This window comes from Lampetra planeri, chromosome 21, assembly GCF_965212315.1.
Source record: "Lampetra planeri chromosome 21, kcLamPlan1.2.h2, whole genome shotgun sequence".
Classification (NCBI taxonomy): Eukaryota; Metazoa; Chordata; class Hyperoartia; order Petromyzontiformes; family Petromyzontidae; genus Lampetra; species Lampetra planeri.
Window position 1 is genome coordinate 5,636,789 of NC_136127.1, and position 16,229 is coordinate 5,653,017.

General features: G+C 41.6%; 1 protein-coding gene across 2 annotated transcripts; it reads right to left on the minus strand.

Moving 5' to 3' along the window:
- Positions 1 to 10: 10 nt before the first annotated feature.
- TMEM41A (transmembrane protein 41A) lies at positions 11 to 15,697 on the minus strand. 2 transcript variants are annotated; one of them, XM_078603813.1, is made up of 6 exons: positions 15,526 to 15,697; positions 11,752 to 11,909; positions 10,142 to 10,295; positions 7,588 to 7,749; positions 6,004 to 6,142; positions 11 to 3,661 (listed from the first exon to the last, which is right to left on the minus strand). In XM_078603813.1, exons 2-6 carry the CDS (start codon positions 11,853 to 11,855, stop codon positions 3,435 to 3,437), a joined length of 786 nt encoding a protein of 261 aa, XP_078459939.1. In that variant the 5' UTR covers positions 11,856 to 11,909; positions 15,526 to 15,697; the 3' UTR covers positions 11 to 3,434. The 2 variants fall into 2 exon arrangements, with proteins under 2 accessions (XP_078459939.1, XP_078459940.1); XM_078603814.1 differs by lacking the exon at positions 15,526 to 15,697 and adding an exon at positions 15,291 to 15,490.
- Between the last annotated feature and the right edge of the window lie 532 nt (positions 15,698 to 16,229).

A 16,229-nucleotide genomic window follows, 5' to 3' on the forward strand; every position in this document is an offset into this window, starting at 1 on the left:
GACAGCCGGAAAAATTAATACTCTGTTCATTTATTTGGCACTGAAATTCCCCAGCAACTTGAACCGCTTTGCATCACATCTCATACATTAGGGCACCCCCAGTGGCAGCTGTCACTGTGCAGCACGAGGCAACTCGGCACTGGCCTGCAAAATGGGCAATTGCCAGTAGGGGGTAATGAATGCTCGGTGTAATCCCAATTGTGAGTACAATAAAAACAATTTGCATCGTTATACAGTTCTTAAAAAACGCGAATAGCATTCCATATATTTCCGATGTTTTCATGTGCAAGATCTCTTAAGAGGGTGACAATACACCTAAATAAAGTGCAGTCAAAATTATAACAATCATGTTTCAATAAACTACCATTAAAATGTATAAGGCATAAAGTTATTTGGCATTCAACTAAGCTGGCATTTCACTTCGCAGTATAATTTATTTGAATTGAATAATAGATGACAATGATTCTTGAAACAATTTAATTGGCAGCTACGTTATGGCAGCGCCAGGAATCTGGTCTCTAAAACACAGGAAACTCACAGCAGTGCAAGTGTGATGACAATTTACTTCACAAATTTCCAACCACATCAAATATCTGTTTGCTTCATGCGGCTATTATTTTTGCAGAGGTATATACATTGTATTGAAATGTATTTGATTAATCATTTGGAATACATTATTTCAATCGTGAAGTTTCTGCTCTCATGGATTGGCAAGCGGAATTTTTTTTTATATTTCGTATTTTTAATCTAGTATACTGTCAATAATAGAAAATAACCGTAATAGTTGAATTAATGTCATTCGTAGTTGTTGTTTTGTATTCTGGAAACATTTAAATCCTATGTGTTTTACAGTGTTTACCAAAACAAGGCTTAGGAAAAACTCAACAAGTATCATGTGTATTACATATATAATCTTCAAAGTATTAAATCATAAAGTAAGAATTTGAATACAGTAATTTTTTAATAAAATTAATTAAATCACGATGTTTCGGGCGCAACACAAGCGTCCGTCATCAGGTGGGACAACCACAGCAAGAAATAATTGCTGAAGTGGGCCTACTTTATTTAATTTCTTTTATTTTATACCTACGTGACTTTACCGAAAGAACCAAAGAGTATGGACCCCTGCAGTCACGAAAACTTAAAATCTAGATAGGAGGATTTATTTAATTTTCATTTGACCACAACTATATTTGGTTTTGGTTTTACTTTGGCTTAGGTAAACCCCATTGAATAATTAATGCTTATTTTCGATTTAGACCTGGTTACACCAGACACCTGGTTACAGCAACGAACCAAGAACAATAAAGATTCAACTGTACATGGTCAAGTTTCTAATGACAAAGTCGTGCAATCAACATGGTATGAGGACAACGAAATACAAGGCTAGAATAACGCTTCACAAACAAAAACTATGATAACTTACATTTTCAAACCACATACACTTGAAAGTAAATCTGAGATCCAAGTGATTTAATGTAGGACAAGGAAGTTTAGATCCCAAACAATTTCACTCGGTTATTCCAGACCTGAGGGACCACCACATAGAATTTAAATACGTACCCTATTATGCTTTCCAAAATTAAATGTAATGTCTGAAATAGTAGTGTAATATTCTTGGTTCTTTCGGTAAAGTCACGTAGAAGGGAAATAAAATAATAATACAAATATAAAACAATAAAATTATCACGACGATTCGACTGCAACACAAGCAATCATCATCAGGTGCGGAATCCACAGCAAGAAAATTTAAAATTTGATTGCTGTGGATTTCAAATTTTCTTGCTGTGGATTTCACACCTGATGATGATTGCTTGTGTTGCAGTCGAAACGTCGTGAGAAGTTTATTGTTTAATATTTTTATTATTTTATTCTTTCACTTCTACGTGACTTTACCGAAAGAACCAAGAATATGAATCCCTGCAGTCACGAAAGCTTTAAATCAAAATTTAGTAGTGAAATGCCAATGTGAGTAGTCAAGCGTCAGTCAGAGGAGTTAAAATCAGGAATAATTAAAAAACAAAGATTTAAGAAAGCAATGCAATTTTCACGCCCATTAGTACACAAGAGTTTCAGAACATTTGCTGTAAACAAGTTTTTCATGGCACCCTGCATCTGGTATGGATTCCACATGCACAAGTACAGAAAACAAAAAGTGGATTTGGAAATCTTAATTTAGGAGCTTTCGTGACTGCAGGAATTATTCTTTGGTTCTTTTCGGTTAAGTCACGTCTAAAAATAAAATAATAAATTAAAATAAAATAACATATTGCGACGTTTCGATTGCAACACAAGCAATCATCATCAGGCATAAAAGAAATCGCAACAAAAATCTAACTAGAAAAAACTATAGACAGACATACAAGCAGACAGACATCACAACGGCACACAGAGAGAGGAGCAAGCTGACAACGCGGCACGGGCACGCAAGCCTGAAAATTAGGAGGCAGGCACACGAAAATTAAATAACCAAGTAAAATATCGAAATGTAATGTAATACAACACAGAGAGTCGGTTAACACACAATTAACGCATAGCCTGGTTGATTACGTGTTTCAAAATTTGCTAAGTTAGAATTTTAAGTGTGAGCAACGAATTGCGACCACCAAATCTGAGACAATTCAATGAATCTTTGAGGCAACACATAATTACACCCTCTCACAGCCCGAATTCTTATATAATACACTTGGTTGAAATTTGAGTGCAAAATTAGTCATACATTCCAAGTATCATACTTGTTTACATTTATAAATGTAAAAAAACCCCTTTCAATTATTTACGTCTTAAAATCATATGTAGTTTGCATATGCACAGATACATACACAGTGTGTGAATATACAGTATCAGGTCAAACATATTGAGAATGTGATAATAAAGTTGTTCAAACTCCTAAGCTTATCTTGAATTCACAGTTTTATGTATTAATCACATACTATTCTATAGTAACATGAGCTGATGTGTACAGTGACAAATGCAATAATTGTTAAATGTGAAGAGTATAGTACATACACGTTTTTATTGTCACGTTCTCAATGATTTTTGACTGTCCATTCCAGCCAATACTGCTCGAGTAACTACTGTGCATCTGTGCCATTTCAAAATTAAAACCAACGACCATCTGCCACAAGCGATGCGTTTGCAGAAGCCACCTTGCAGAAGCTCACAGTTTCCTTCAAATCACGATTCCTTGCTCAGTATTCCAAACAATCCCTCTTTCGTTTCATTCTCATTCTACAAAATTAGACACTCTCATCACCAATGTCAGAATCCATTTGGGCTACAAATCTAAATTACATTCAGTTGCGAGACTAGTACCCTCAGAGTACAGAATAGGTTTAACCTCCATAGAGGCAATGCCGCCTATTTGTTTTGGCATTTGGTTTCAAAGGTGGAGGAAACAATGGTAGGAGAGGGTGACAAGGAAGAGTCTAATTTTATTTGGATTTGTGTGTCTCGATGGACAGGCCATTGTCAGTTTCCCCGGCGAGAGGTTTGAGTCGCCTGTGGCTGTAACGCTGGATGAGAGCTCCGGGCATCAGAGCCGCAAGCGCAATGGCCAGCAGCTGCAGCATGGTCGCCCAGGAGAAGACGTCATCCAGGGAAGACACCTCGGACAGGATGCAACCCGCCTGCACGCAGATAAAGTTGTATGGCAGCAGGCCTGCGGAACAATTATGGAGAATTGTATCCACTCGTTAAAATCCGTTTGGGATGGTATGGTGTACATCAAAGTGCCAGACCCAATGCTTTGTAGACGTTGATGTAAAACATTTCTTCCATGAAGATCTAACAGAAATATTCAGATGGATCGAAGCAGCAATACCAGCTAAATAAAAAGAACCACGGTGGAAATTTGTTCAGCCACGTCATCACTAATGAGCTGATAAAACAGACATAAGATGATGGTTCCTTCCTTCATGCCCCTCCCTATACATTACTGCAAAGGTTTACATAACAAATAGGAATGACAAATGATGACCTATAGCGAAAGCATGCTTCCGATGATTAGAATTACTGATATTGACTAAAACTGTGGACTTGTTTGTTTTTATACATTGCTGATCAATCTCAAAAGTGACAGAGAGATAAAATCCTGAAAAACACCGAAAAACCTGTGTGCTAACGATGATGAATATAACAGCTAAAGTCGAACAAATAACCACGTAAAAATAACAAGCATAGAATAAAAAATAGGGTAAAGATTAAAAGCGTTGTACTAAATGATGACACTAATGTTGAATGAAAGAAAGAAACCACCCAAAACAGAAACTGGTGATATATTATTCAAAATATTAAAGGAACAAAGTTGCATGGCAACGTATCAGTTCAAAACTGCTGCAAAAAATTACATCAGGTGGCTGGAGCTAACACGGCTGAAAACCTGAGTTTGAATCCAGGTTTCAGTCAACTGTGATTAAACCGGGTTCTCAAGTGAAGCAAAGTGGTGGTCTTAGTTAAGTCACAAAAATATATTCTCATTATATTTGTTTTTTCATTTAATTAGCCTTATTCAAGCTCTAAAACTGAACATTCTCAATGTTGTTGATATGCGATGAACAATATTTAGAGAGCGTTAAAAGATGTTCCCTACGTACGGATAAAAAGGTCTAAATTTATTTTGAATCAGGTCTAATGACGTAACTTCAGAATTACTTATTTGAATTAATCTTCAAGGTCAGTCCTCTCGCACAAGACAAATGCACTGCTAGCTGCAGAATTCCGAAAGGAAATTCCTTTATTTAAAATGACGAGGATCGGACAATCGAAATATAATTGGTGGGAATGTCTTTTCAGAAAGCGATTGTTTTCTGAAACCCTGTCTAACTGCCTCCATAAAAGAGCGCCGGGTTTGAAGTTCACGATCTAGTGCTGACCTACGTTGGCCTGACCTGGCCAAGCCCTCGAGATGTATTGGCTGTCATGGTGTGTAGACGCCACGAGAGCGGTGCTCCTGAATTTGCCTTTCAGTTATTTATTTCTAAGCTTACTCGTAGAGAACATGTTGCTGTGCAATGGAAAATAATTATCATACTCTCCTCACAATCCTGTACTCCGAACACCAAAATATGTCATGCATCCAAAAATGGGAGGGGTGGGGCTGGGTGGAGAGGGGAGGGTGGGGAGGGGCTGGGTGGAGAGGGTGGGGAGGGGCTGGGTGGGGAGGGTGGGGAGGGGCTGGGCCGGGGGTGGGGAGGGGCTGGTCACCCCGTGGTGCCCTTATAAAACTCAACGTTTAACCTACTCACGCCGGCTTGTGCCCGCCCTCACAGTCGCTGTGCAATGGAAAATAACTATCGTACTTATATTTGCGGAATACACCACGCCGCCGTTGACCCTGGCCATTGAACGAGCAACCCAACGTTCCTACCAGCTCCCTCCGCAGGAATGTGTTAGCCATTGTAAAAGGAACCGTGTCAATCTTTTCTATTCGTTACTCCCACCTCTTCGGTGTCGCGATCTATTGTAATTATTTGCCTTCCAAACGTCTTCTCCCGTTGAAATTCAATTCAATGGGTTTTTTTGTTGCGCGGAAAATCCCATTCAGCCAGTTACGCAGCGAGTTGCGGTTGTAACGCCCGCAGAAGCCACTCGCAGCAGAGTTATTGTTGGGGTGAAGAGCGCAGCCAGCCAGGAAACTCGAGGCACATTTTTTTAAAATGTTTGTACTGGACATATGCATTGTTTCATTAACATAAGTACACTCAAGAGCATCAAATTGTGCATTTGAAAATGTATTATTTTATTCAATGTAAATGCAATTGATATTCTTGTGCTAACTTTATGCTCGTAAAGTATACATAACCGTACGAGACGGAAAAAATATAAATATGAACACGACAGTAAAAATAACGCAAAAAAATAATCCACTCTTTGATCGATGTATGACCAAAACATTCTGATTATTTGTGGAACCAATGAGGAATGAAACCTTACAGTTGTAATATTTTAATATTTGTATGTATTGTGTGGCTTATTTTAAGCTCAGTCATCGGCCTTGCTTACCTATTAGTACCGAGCAGAAGAAATGCTTGATGGGAATGTTAATGATGGGAGCTGTGATGTTCAAAAACCAGTTTGGGGACATTGGGAAGAACCTCAGGAAGAGCAGAAAGAAGAACAAGCTCTCACGGTTTTCTTCCACCTTGAAATACACACAATTACAAACACACAATTAACATCTATTTAAAACAAACGTACAAGTGTGAAACCACATGCTAATTATTCTGTGTTGTTTTAACGAATGCATTTCATGGACTCAATTAATTAGTCAGTTGCAGCAATGGAGACTTGCATATATGCATGAATTATGTACAATTCATTTTAGTGACAGCTACACATTTATAATCAAGGCCGTTTAATGGTGGGCTATAATCAAGGCCTTTTAGTGGTGGGCAGCTGTGCAAATTTAGCAAAATACCAGAGTACTGGCAAAGTAAGAGTGCTTCACTGGGTTTTTCTACGTCAATAATTGATTTGTATCCATTTGCCTAAGGCATAATCTTCATGGCTCAGCAAATGAAGATCCTTCTTTGCTGATCATGAGGGTTGGACCATTGGTATCCAAATACAGGCGGTCTCCGGTTTAAGACGGTCCGATTTACGAAGATCCACATTTTTGACGTTTATCCTCGCAGAGGCTTGTCATCCTCGCAGTGCTTTAGCTAAGCATTGAACAAAGACAGTCACTGCAACGCACGCTTTCAGATGCGCTTCTGTGGTCATCTGGAATGCTCTTCCTTCTGATATTAGAAAGCCACTGGAGCGATGCCCTTTTAAATCTGCATTGAAAGCTCATTGGTTAAGAACTGCTTTTTGTGTTAAGTTTGTTGTCTTTCTCCCGCACCTCCGCTTAGCACGGTTGGCTACGTACCGTGAAAAAGAAGTACATACAAACATAATGCCACCATAAATGTAAGACGCAGAAACTTGATTTACGACACATCTTCTGACATGACTCCCAACACATTTGAACAGTCAGTCTGGCTTCTGATGTGACTTCGCGTGGAACTTTTGTTATTTTTGAGTGTTTTTGTAGAAAATGTATATATTAAACCCTAATAAATATGACTGATAAAAGCAGAAACACAAGTGATGTGTCTACTGTTTATATTATGGGAAATAGAGTCAGATTTACAACAATCCAATTTATGACAGGGTTTCCAGGAAAGCATTGTGTCCCAAAAGCGAGGGGTGCCTGCAATTATTTTAAACGAAATAGTTGTTTGTAGTAACATGATGGTTAAGACAACACAGTCCAACAACAAGAGCCATGGATATTTTAAGAACAATTAGAACAAAATGCAAACAATGTTTACGCTGACATACTTTATAAAATAATATCACACATGGCTCCAAAGAAGTTGGCTAAATTTAAAAGCATTTTTAATAAACAAAAAAATAGACAGTAATGTTACATGTTACATTTGCTCGTCAAGTTTTATCATGCAGCTCAATTGGCTACAGTCTGGTGTAGTGATCAGTTGTCAACAAAAAATACGTTTTCATGTAACGTTACATAAAATAAAATGCTGCAAAGTGTCATCTCTCATTACACTTCAGTGATTGACTGGCTTTAGTCATGCTCACCTTTTTCTGCAATGCCTCGACTTTGCTTGGGAATTTGCTGATGATGATTTGTTTACCGAATAAGCGGGACAGTAAGTAGCAGCAGGTAGCCCCACAGGCTGTGAGCAAACAGCAGAGGGGCAGACCTCGCCAAAAGCCAAAGAGCGCGCCTCCCAGGACGTTCTTGCCAACACACACACATACACCGCCCGCCACCAGTGTTACATTAATATGAGTAGATTTGATCCAAACAGACTCAAGAGTTGCACAAGGCTTTCATTAATAAAAATACAGCCAGTGTGCCTAAGGGGCAGATAACATTTGATGCTGAATCATTCCAGCAGAAGGAATGAGATGTACAGTCTGAATTATGAATCTTCCAAATGTACAATGTGGACAAATGCATGTGACATGTTTACTAACCTCGTTAAGAATTATACATTTAATTTAAAAGTATTACTAAGCCCAGTCTACATAACGAAAGGAGCCATCAGTAGTAGTGGGCTAAAATGAGATTGACACTTGGAGGCATAAGTGCATGCATGTATGTGTACCCGTGTGTGCCTGTATGACCAATAGGGAGCCATCTCTTGACCACACATGGGCATTGATCAGCCTCCAATTGTATCTGTACTAGATGGAAATTCCCCCGGCACAGCCATGGAAATATTCTTGAACTACGTGGTTTAAAAATATATAAAATAATGTAGGAGCCAGAGGACATCCTTGTTGCACCAAAAGGTAAACAGGGAATGGCTCTGACCCCTGGCCACATATCTTTACCTGGGCCTGCCCACCATCATGAAGGTCCGTAATGATTATGGCCAGAGAGTCAGACACTACAAAAGCACACAGAACAACCCAGAGCCCTGACCTATTGATGATATTATAGGCCTTGACCAGGTCAATAAAGCAAGATGTAATTCCTATTGGAATTCCCTACACCTCTGCTGTAGCAGATGTACAGAGAATATTGCATCTGTGCAGCACCGCCCCGGCCTGAAACCACATTGGGGCTCCGCAAGCCTCTCCTCAGCCTATCTGACAAGGTGGTGTCGATTAATCTTTTCCAGGACCTCTCCTGTCCAGTGGTCCAGACTGTTGTAATAATGTCATATAGGGCAGTCTGCACACAAACACCACCCTCCCTCAGCAGCTTTCCTGGTCTCAGACTATGGATTGCCATCCGTACATCAACAGATGGCACCTCAGCCAGCCACTCACAGGGGTGACTACTTCTTCTTCTTTCAATATTTGAGGCACTGCAGTTCCAGCAGGGTCATCCCCACCTTGCCCCATAATGGACTTGCCGATGACTGGGTACCAGCGGTGTCAAGATCGGCCTCTGTGGAGGAGGCTCGTGAAGGAGGCTACTGGGCAGTTGGAGGCAGTTGCCCTCCAACAACAGCGGAGGGCAAAAAAGCGGCACTCACAACAAGTGGAGTGCCAGGCAGCTAAAACACAGCACGTTGGCACAGTAGTGGGGACAGGTGGTGCATCTGCCAGTCATCTCGGTCTGTAAATCCTAGTTCTGTCTTGTGACCGCCTGTCAGCGGGCCTTCGACACTTCACATGGTCTCAAAGTGCACTCAGCCTGGCACAAGCGTCGTGGTGATGTCACCACCACTTAGTGGCGAATGGCTGTTGTTGTTGTTGTGCCTGTGTGCTGGCAGTGCAGTGGTTGCCGTGGCATGCGTACATCAGTATAGTACTGGCCTCACCACTCCCGAATTACGAGCAATAATGTCGCGATTAGCGTGCTGCAATACGAACCCAGCCACCGAGTTCAATTCCCGCTCATGGCCAACACCAGTGACAATTATCTAAACCAGTCCTGGGCCTCCCCTAAGTCGACTCAGCCTTAAATGAGTACCTTGTTGCAATGCGTAAACATTGCCACTGGGGAGAAAAAGGCAGCCAGGCATGATGCTGGTCACTCACCCCCCCCACCCCATTCGCTGCACTTGCCTTCAAAAGTGCTCGCTAACGACACTTGTCCCAAAAGTCTGTTAAGGCTATACAGGAAATCTTTGTCTTTGTTTGTGCCTGTGTGCTGGCAGTGTTGGTGCAGTAGTTGCAGTGGCATGCATACATCAGCATTGGGGATACAAGTTCAGCCAGGTATGGTACTGGCCTCATCGCTCCCTTGTGTTTTACCAGCCTTAACAGGTTCCTGTTAGCAGCATTTGCCCAAACAGTCTGTGTGGCTATATAAAGACCTTCATGTGTGTCTGTGGGGTACAGTGGTGTAGCAGTTCATCCACTGCACTACGATCATGACAACCCAAGCTTGAATTAATGGGACACTGGGTATTAACTAATCCCTGGCTTCTTCTAGGTCAACTAAGACTTAAAATGAATATCTAGTGGATTGTGAGAACATTTATCTTGGGAACACAAAGGCAGGCATTGACCACACCACCACATTGTTAACACCAACCTCAATAGATGTGCAATAACAGCACTTGCCATGTTCTTTTAATGCTAATTGTGAGATATTAATATTTTTAAAGCATGTGTTGATAGGGCATTGGGGCTATATGGGAGCATTTGTTAAAAGTATAAGCCGACTCACCAGAAATACGGAGCCAGGGATGGCGAAGGTCTGCTTGTACAAATAAGCAGAGCAGAAGAGCAGCAACACATAGCCTGTCTGCTCGGCCTTGTAAGAGTTGAGCACCTTCGCCAGCTGCTGCAGCTCCTCCAAGTTTGATGGGAAGCTTATGGCACTGCCATAGGGCATAATACAATAAAGGTTCATGTACTACACAGGGTTACGTGGTCATACTTCAATATGCTATTGAGTGCGGGTTAGTAAAGGTGGTGAGCATAGATGGCGAAAAACTGTAGCGTGGGGAGACACTCATTTGAGGGAGGATTAACATAAGGACTAAACATGTGCATAGCACCATGCAGGATGGGTTAGAAATCTCAATATCCATTTTACATGAATCTACTGGACATATAAGGGGACTTATTACCCACCCTGTACATGATATTAAACATTCAGAGCGTTGTTGTGGAAATGTGTATTTTTAACTAACTTGCAAGAACCATACAATTCACTAGTGCCCTGCAGAATGAATTGACTTGTTTTAAAGCGGAATATATTATTTCAAGAAGTTTATTGCAAAATTACCACTGTGCTTCAGAACAAGCCTACTAATGTGGAATTTGTTGTTGGTACCTTGTTCTCAAAAAACATGCAGAGGTGCAACATTTTAAATGAATTTGGGAGCTCCCTTTTCAGGGGCTTTGTACTACCAAGAGCCTCAAAATTATTTTAATTTACATATCTTTTTTGATTAGGCGCAATTCACAATTAGTATCGGGGCTGAACAAGGATCATGTAGCAAAATATTGTCAATGCAAATTCGTACAAGTGACATTTCTTATTTTCATAAAATGAGAACTAATCTATTTAGTACAGTGATTCTCAGCCTTCTTTGGCCACTGTTGTACTCCTTGTTAAATTGTTTCAACCGAGTAACCCCCTTGCCTGACCCAAAATGGTTCTGAGAAATAAACGTATGAATAAGGAACATCAATATTTTAACTAATTGTCAATTTTGTGAAGTGTTCTAACTAGTTAGTAACGATCAGCGAATAAAAACCATATCAACGGATGCTCTGCATGCATGACGTAATTTGTTCACACTCACTGGTTACTCTTAGAAACCACATTGTTTACGGGCAATGAATTTAGAACGCTCTCGGTTACCATATGGATCCATATTGGCATTGTGTGCATAAGTTCAAATATATATATTTTAAAGCACAAAAAATCTGCATTAACACATTATACAATAACAAAATAAATTTCGATTTAAAGCTTTCGTGACTGCAGGGATTCATCTTCTTGGTTCTTTCGGTAAAGTCAAGTAGAAGGGAAATAATAAAATAATAAAAATAAAACATAATAAAATAATTTTCACGACGTTTCGGCCACAACGCAAGCAGCCGTCCTCAGGTGAAGAACAGGTCTGTCGGAAAGACAGTGTCTGAATTCATTCAGACCTGTTCTTCACCTGAGGACGGCTGCTTGTGTTATTTTATTATTTCCCTTCTACGTGACTTTACCGAAAGAACCAAGAAGAAGAACAAAATATTAAAGGCGAACGCTTTGGGCACTGCCTCCAGTGTGATTATGAATTACAAAAACATGAGCCTGGGTTCCACACTGACTCGGTCGTGTTGGAGAAGCCGGGCGGCTTGGAGGACAGTTGGTAGAGAGCACCGCTTGCCAGGGCAAACATGAGCAGGGGACCCAAGTAGTATCCCAGTGACATCCTCCTCCCCCTTCTCTCCCTTCTGCCGGCCTTCTTGAGACCCTGCTGCTGCTGCTGCATCGACAACAGACACCATGACTGTTAATGTTACGCCAATAATGAAAGCAGACAATGCTGATATGCATTAAAGGAAATAACTACTGCCAGAGAATATATTTTAATCACGTCATATTACTGTATGGCATAGTGCATTTGCCATACACTTACACATGTAACCACACACGCATATGCAGGTATGGCGAATGTATACTGTTGAGTGCTATATATTATCAGGCCACAATCTGCTGAATGTGACCTTGATAAATAATGTGTTCAAATGAATGCCGGTGAGCAGTTTCAAAATCATCCTAATAATACAGTATATGACGTGGGATATTGAATAATTAAATTATTGTACAATATTGATGGTTTTAGAACGTATGGATTTCTTATGGAATACAGTAAGTCATTGTATCACACACACAAATAGGAATGCTGTGGACTGAAGTTAGTAAGAGTATGTCCACCACCCCAAGTTACTCTGATAATTTCCCCATAATTATAATAAACGAGGACACATTTTTTATCTGCATTATAGTCCTAAGTGTTGGATGTCCCTGCCGAAGTAAAAAAAGCCATCTCATGATTAGACTACCATGATTACCCACGTCTTTAAAGTGTAATAAATTAAATGTATGTCCCAAATCGTGGAACTGCCTCGCTGGGAAATATTGCTGCAGAAGGCTCACACAGGCTGGTGAACGAAACATTTTACAACATTTTAATTTACGTTGTAAAACAAACTCGTTAACGTTTGTAAAAGTTGGAAGTGTTGTGGCTTGGCTCTCCAACACACCGGTTAGTGCTGTACGAGTGACGAATTGGCACGTTCTATTTATGTGACAACCCTTACTAGTTGGCTGTGTCAAGTGGTGGCGGGTTTTAACGACATATTTATATATTTACACGATCTAACCCAAAACACCTCTATTATGGACCGTTTATGTTGATTTACCTACAGTAGATCTTTTCTACCTGCTTTCCACACCAGTCCTGTGAACGGTATATTATATATATGTATGCACAGATGTGGTGTATCTGTAAATACTATACACTACAGGTTAATTTAAGTTATTTAAAACAACTTAAACCGCACTGCAGTGATAACAATAATCTTGATTTGAAGCTTTCGTGACTGCAGGAATCCATACTCTTTGGTTCTTTCGGTAAAGTCACGTTAGGTATAAGTTAAAATAAATCACGACGTTTCGATCGCAACACAAGCGGTCGTCTTCAGGCGGACAAAAATATAATCCAGCAGTGGAACTGCTGAACCATACCTATGTGACTTTACTGAAAGAACCAAAGAGTATGATGACATTAAGTTGTGTTATTCAATTGGGATTATATTCAGCAGCAATTGCCCCCATCCCCCATTGGCCACTCATGCTCCAGTGTCACTCTTGTGAATGAGATTCATCCTGGTCCTGGTCTCTTTAAGATTTCTCCCATGCCTGTCAACCCATGCAGTTTACCCGTATTCTTGTACAGGGAAATTGAGTTTTCAGGTCCATACGACGTGCATCCCACTGGGATTTTTGCACACAGTGTTGGTGTACGGTGCTTTTTTTGCAATATTTTGCTGTCTTTTCTTGGATTTTCTGTTTGCACATAGTCACTTTAAGATGTTTTCTTGTTCATGTTTGTTTTTGTTTGCTGCTGTTGCAGCCGATTCAAGAGCCGAATGGCTCACAGGGCTATACCTAATAAATGAAACTTGAAACTTGAAACGTACAGTCGTTTCAATACGGGCAAATTTTTTTTTGTCAATTTGTGTTTCTCCCTTGTGATGGGACTTTGTAGGATGAACGTTGAGATTTATAAGGGTCACGGGGTGACCAATAAGGTCGGAATTGGTCTGTAATAAGGTCGTCACTGATAAGGGGTTGAAAGGTATGGACTTCTCACCTGGTGAAATAAAATACACTTGAAACGTGTCGTTGTACACCGACTCTCATTGTATGCATGACACCATTAATGTATGAAAAAACAAGAACACAAACATGCTCTGATAATTATATATGCATTGTCTTTGAAACTGCCTGGTCTACACCAGTGACAGTCTTCTTTAGAGCTTAGTCTCACCAGTGTCATACCAGAGAACGCAAAAAGGTGGACAGTACCAGGGCAATGCACTATCAGGGCATTTATAGCTCGTCTTTTGGCGTTGTTCTCTGTTCTGACACTGGTGAGACTTTGGTCCTAGAGAAGGCTGGCTGTCTCTGGTGTAGGCCAATCAGTTTAAAACACAATGTCACATATTACCAGAGCATGTTTGTTTGTAACCACAAGTACGTGTGGGTAATGCAAACGTGATTCCTTGCAAATGGGGTTTATATTTGGTGTTTGAACACCGAAACACCTGCTTTATTGCCAGAGAGGGTAAAACCTATTTCTTTAATACTTTGATACTGGCAAAAAAAAATTGGTTCCAAACTAATCTGATTTTTGTCATACTTTACGGCGAGCTGAGAGCCCTGATGTCAATCTCATGCGGACTCGCGGGCTGATTGTAGAGGGTGCTTCAACAAAACATGTGAACACTTCTGAGAAATTTGCAAAAATACTACAAACACATTCCTGCGGAGGGAGTTGGTAGGAACGCTGGGTTGCTCGGTCAATGGCCAGGGTCAACTGCGGCGTGGTGTATCCCGCAAATATGCCCGACACAAGCCGGCGTGAGTAGGTTAAACGTTGCGTTTTATAAGGGCACCACGGGGTGACCAGCCCCTCCCCACCCAGCCCCTCCCACCCCCCACCCAGCCCCTCCCCACCCTCTCCACCCTCCCCTCCCCTCCCCACCCAGCCCCTCCCTGCACGTGTCTGTTGTTGTCGTATTCTCAAATCTTGTAACTAAATTTTAACCCACTTCCCAATGTGGTATCGACTGCAAACTTCGTATACTTATGTCTTACTGATGGCAATACTATATTCCATCATTAAAAATAAAAACAAATATTTTTAAACCATCATTTGTATATGTTATGTTTCGGCTTGGCTCTAATTGTCCACGCTCAACTTGACGTTGGCTGTAAATCATTGAAGCGTGTTTAAAAAAAGATATTTTAAATATTAATTATTTCCATTAAAAACGATAGTTCCGTATAAGTGTTGATGTGTTGTTGAAGCACCCTGCACTTTGACCACACTTCGCCACGGCGAGCAGTGTCGGCTTGGTGAACGCGCGCGGCGTTGGCTCGGGGGCGCATAGAAGTTCCGTACAACCCCGCTCGCCGCTTCACTGACCTCTGCTGCCTGGCACGTCCACGTGACCTGCACGGTTAGAAGCCCAGCAAACGATAATTCTGATACAATTGTGCACAGTATTGTATCGATGCAACGTTTACATATACACACACACAGAGAGACTTTACTGTACATCATAACATTACCCACGTTGTGTGCTGTAGTCGGCGTGAAGCGTTAACCCTTCACTTAATGTGAACTCGTGTGCCCTGGCCACCGTGTGGTTCGATATGGGTTTCAAAAGGGGGTGGGCAAAGAACACAGAATAACCTTGTTACCACACACACACAGCTTGAAACAATACACGCAAAACCAGCGCCCGAGGTACGATGCTGGTTTGCCATAGCCACTGTGTGGTGGTCAAACCGAGCATCGAATGACTTACCTCTGTGTGTGTGTGTGAGAATAATGGTCCGTCTCACTGCGCTGGGGTTAAGAATCGATGTCTCGTCTTTCCGTTTACGTTAAGGTCTCTCGATCTTTTCTTATAACATGACACCGGCATGGGGCGGAAGCGCTCGGGTTAAAGTGCAGCGACGAGTGATAATGCACGAACGTTGGTAAGGCTCAAGAGCTTCCCCTTGTGGTTCGTTGTGTGAACTGCAAGGGGCAAGTTGATGCCACGTGTGTTGTATTTTACTGGTAGGAACCACCTGGTTCAACCAGCCCACAGGGGATTATTGTGTCCGTCCGTCCGTCGTGAATCCAAAAATGGGAGGGGTGGGGCTGGGTGGAGAGGGGAGGGTGGGGAAGGGCTGGGTGAGGAGGGGGGTGGGAAGGGTGGGGCTGGGTGGGACTGGGTGGAGAGGGGAGGGTCGGGAGGGGCTGGGTTGGGAAGAGCTGGGTGGTGGGGTGGGAGGGGCTGGGTGGGAGGGGTGGGGGTGAGAGGGGTGGGGCTGGGTGGGGAGGGGCTGGTCACCCCGTGGTGCCCTTATAAAACTCAACGTTTAACCTACTCACACCGGCTTATGCCCGCCCTCACAGTCGGGCATATTTGTGGAATACACCACGCCGCCGTTGACCCTGGCCATTGACCGAGCAACCCAACGTTCCTACCAGCTCCCTCTGCAGGAATGTGTTAACTATTTA

What these genes read in the sequence shown, in the direction of transcription:
- TMEM41A (XM_078603813.1), bottom strand. Translation starts at nt 11,855, where the DNA reads ATGTCACTGGGATACTACTTGGGTCCCCTGCTCATGTTTGCCCTGGCA. An exon ending in TCCCTGGCTCCGTATTTCTG is followed by an intron (nt 7,750 to 10,141) that starts GTGAGTCGGCTT and finishes TGTGTTGGCAAG; the next exon opens with AACGTCCTGGGAGGCGCGCT. An exon ending in TCGAGGCATTGCAGAAAAAG is followed by an intron (nt 6,143 to 7,587) that starts GTGAGCATGACT and finishes GTGTATTTCAAG; the next exon opens with GTGGAAGAAAACCGTGAGAG.